The sequence below is a fragment of the Lactuca virosa genome, chromosome 1 (assembly GCF_052849685.1).
Source record: "Lactuca virosa cultivar CGN04683 chromosome 1, Lactuca_virosa_CGN04683_v6, whole genome shotgun sequence".
NCBI classification, from domain to species: Eukaryota; Viridiplantae; Streptophyta; class Magnoliopsida; order Asterales; family Asteraceae; genus Lactuca; species Lactuca virosa.
This window is the reverse complement of record NC_136426.1, coordinates 26,134,249-26,138,075: the sequence shown is the minus strand read 5'-3', so window position 1 is coordinate 26,138,075 and position 3,827 is coordinate 26,134,249. Positions and strand designations below refer to the sequence as shown.

Here is a 3,827-nt window from a genome sequence, read left to right as displayed (position 1 = left end):
AAAAACACGAAGGTGATCATACTTTGGAAAGAAACCAAAGAGAACTTCAAAGGGTGTCTTAAAGGATAGAGTGGTAGTGGGAAGAAGATTCAACGTGTGAACGGCCGTGAGAAGGGCTTCAGTGCAAAATTTGGGAGCTAGAGATGCTTGAAAGAGAAAAGTACGTATAATATTGTTTATAGAACGGATGGAGCGTTCTGCTTTTCCATTCTGCTTAGAGGTGTATGGACAAGAGAATCGAATTGTTATACCATTAGATTTAAGATAAGTGAGTAATAAATGGTTATTGAATTCTCTGCCATTGTCACATTGAGAGCTTTGGATGTCAGCTTTAAATTGGTTTTTAACATACATTCGAAAATTGCAAAACACAGAAAAAAATTTCAGATTTAGCACGTAATGGAAAAACCCATAAAAAATGAGAAAAATCATCAAGAAACAATACATAGTATTTAAAACCACTTAAACTAGTAACAGGAGAGGTCCATAAGTCTGAATGAATAAGTTCAAACACATGAGTGGTTTTAGACAAAGATGAAGAAAAATCCAAACGACAATGTTTTCCAAGTTGACAAGCATGACAAATTGGAACTTTATTAGTAGTACTAGAAATAAAATGACGTGACTGCAAAAACTTGAGAATGGAAGATCTCGGATGGCCTAAGCGACGATGCCAAGTGGGAAGAGAAACCGCATTGAGAACTTTATCTTGAAAAGAAGGAACGGGAGATGGAGTGCACGGGTATAAATCACCAACACTGTACATCGCTGAAGAATTGCACCGGAGTCAAGATCCTTTATAAAGAAACCAAAAGGATCAAAAGAAACAGAAACCCAATTGTCAGTAGTAAAACGACGAACCGACACAAGATTTTTAATTATTTTATTTGACACAAGAACATTTTTAAGAGAAAATTTATTATCAGAATATGGAAGAAAGGTTTGACCAATGTGAGATACCGGAATAATAGCACCGTTACCAACCATTATGGATTTAGAAATACATGGTGTAAAAGAGAGCATGTTACCTTGATTAAAATTAATGTGTGAACTAGCTCCCGTGTCCATGTAATATTGATTATCGGGCGATGGTTGGATGGACATTGCCTGAAAAATAGATGATAAATCTGTGGGTTGTTGTGTAGCATGAAAGCTTGATGTTGGTGGTGTAGAATTTCCCATGGGCTGTTGAGAAAAGGTTCTTGAATTGGGCCCAGATGGCAGCGAAATGGGCTGTCCAAAAAATGCAGCTTGCTGATGAGTTGCGTTGGGCTGTTGCTGAAGTAGGTGGGATGGCAGTTGTTGGATCAAGTGGGTTGATTGGGCCTGTTGAGCAGGAAAACTAGCGGCATCAGCAAGGTGTTGTGGAGGGACTCCATTGACTGAGTTTTGCCAATACCAAGGAGCAGAAACGTGACCAGTAGCTGGACTTTGACCATAAAAAAATTGTGAATGATGATTTTGAGCATTTTGATTTGGTGGAGGCCCCATAATTCCTGCAAATTGAGTATTTTGACTTGGATTTGTACCTGCATGGTAGTTAGTAGAAGTAGAAAAACTAGAATTACTCCCCCCCTTAGAAGTAACCCGATTATTGTTACGATTTTTATTCCATTTATTTTTCGTTTTCCCGGGTTGATTGGAGCCGGAATAAAGAGCCGTCGTGGTGGTGTTTGTCGAGTCAAGCATAGAATCATGATGTTCTTCTCGATTTTCAGGAACTAACAACATGTTTTTGGCTTCTAAGAAGGAAGGGAACGGTTTTGTGTTAGTTATGACATCCACGATACTTTGATAGGAGGGCGGAAGACCACGTAGAATTTGCATCACAAGTTCCAATTCAGAAATTTCAGAGTCAACATCATGAAGTGTATCGACAAGGTGTTTGAGGGAATGACAATACTCATGAATGGAGGATGCACCTTTTTTTGTATTACGAAATTGTTCTTGGAGTTGAAGCATCCTAGGCATCTTGTTATTGAGAAAATACTCATGCAGATTGTCCCACATGTCTTTGGCGGTGCAAGAGTCGGTGGTAATAACTTGAAAACAGAGGGGTCACAAGTGGAGGCCCCTATACTATACGAAGGCAGATGTTGTACGAAGGCAGCAACAGCACTTGAATAATCACGATTGAAGGATGATCAATTGTGAAGGAGCAAGTCACGAGGCGATAGTCTGAGAAGCGGGAAGAAAGAAAAAAAAAACTTTGTGACTGCTATGTCTTCATGCGTCGTACATGTTGGTGGCTTGATACCATGTTTGTGGAAATTATCCCCTTAGGGTTTGCATTGAATTCTCATCGGTATATATACAAAGTACAAAAAATAAAATACACAAAGGACCCCTATACTATACATGTATATGAAACCTACACTATTAAATAAGTATCTTAACACATATTATTGTGACTGGGTAATTTTAGAAGGATAGGTTTAACTCTATTACGCAACTCTTGTTTGAGTCCAACCTTTGTAGTATGGGACCTATCATTCAAAGAATTATCTAGTATTGATAGTGTGTAATTGTGTTCATGTAGTAGTTAGGTAGTATTAGTGGAAGTTCCTTCTACAACTAATAGCAGAGAGGGGTGAGGAAGGGAGTCTTAGGAAGTCCTTGAGAGATGATTTGGTGTATAGGACGCCTTATAGTATGAGAAATATACCAGTTGGGAAGAGCAACTTGGAGAAGTCGGGGTAGTACTTGACGAGGGTATAAATAGGTGTAGAAGGTAGTATTGGGCCCGTACTACTGAAAGCACGGTATTTATACCCGAGACTAGGAAGACCATGATGAATCCAGGGAACTCGAGAGTGTGAACCTTCTCGTGTGTTTGCTAATTATTTTTGTGGTTATATTTCAATATGTGGTGACACGTTATGGAGTAGGGGGTTCAGGATTTGGATCTGGTTCGAGCACGAGCATCGATCCGATTGATGAGAGGCTATGCCAGTTCATTGCATCTGAGGTTACTAGAGGCATCCTTGATGCGACCCTGGTGATGTTCGGGTCGATCAAGGAGGGTATCATCGAGCTGATGGAGGATTGCCTTTGGAACTTCAGGGCTGATCTGGCGGCTAGCTAGTCTGGGGCCCACACTCTCTCCTTCAAGGATTTCAGGGGATGTGGGGCACCAAATTTCTTTGGGGTGAAGGACCCCATCGTAGCCAGACGTTGTATAGCTGACATTATGTGTGATTAGATGACGAGCTTCTGCACCGAGGAGTTGAAGGTGAGGTTCGCTGCAGGATGTTTGAGGGAGCGAGCCCGAGATTGGTGGGAGGAGGTCGGCTATACTTTTGGAGCCCCGTCCATTGAGGCCATGACTTGGCCAGATTTCGTGACCCAGTTTCGAGCAGAGTTTGCACCAGCTGTTGAGGTACAATAGTTAGCTAGGGAGATTTGTGACATGAAGCAGATGACTGATACTGTGGCAGAGATCACCGCAAGTTCAGGGAGAGGGCTTTGCTGGTACCCCAGTATGCGGCTGATGAGGAGATGAGGAAGACCCGATACCATGATATGTTGATATCTGACATCAGGGAGTTCGTTATTTTTTCTGCATGCCCGACTTTGGATGACATGATATCCAGGGTGCAGGAGCGAGAGATTGATTTGGAGCACATAGGGAAGAGGAAGGTGGAGCATGGGCAGACGGTTGGCGTTTTGGCGAAGAAACCCAAGGGGTTCGACTCTAGGTCGAAGGGCCAGCAGGGGCGGAGCCGCTGTGCCAAATACGGCAGGTCGCATGATGGGGTTTGCAGAGCGGGTGGTTCGGGCTACTACAAGTGCCGCAAGACGGGGTACTTTAGCAAGAATTGCACTGT

The 3,827-nt window shown here is 42.4% G+C and overlaps 1 protein-coding gene across 1 annotated transcript; it reads right to left on the bottom strand.

The window, feature by feature from the left end:
- Window positions 1–660: 660 nt before the first annotated feature.
- LOC145112198 (uncharacterized) lies at window positions 661–2,010 on the bottom strand. Its single transcript, XM_079048395.1, has one exon. The coding sequence runs from the start codon at window positions 2,008–2,010 to the stop codon at window positions 661–663; it is 1,350 nt and encodes a 449-aa protein (XP_078904521.1).
- Window positions 2,011–3,827: the final 1,817 nt, after the last annotated feature.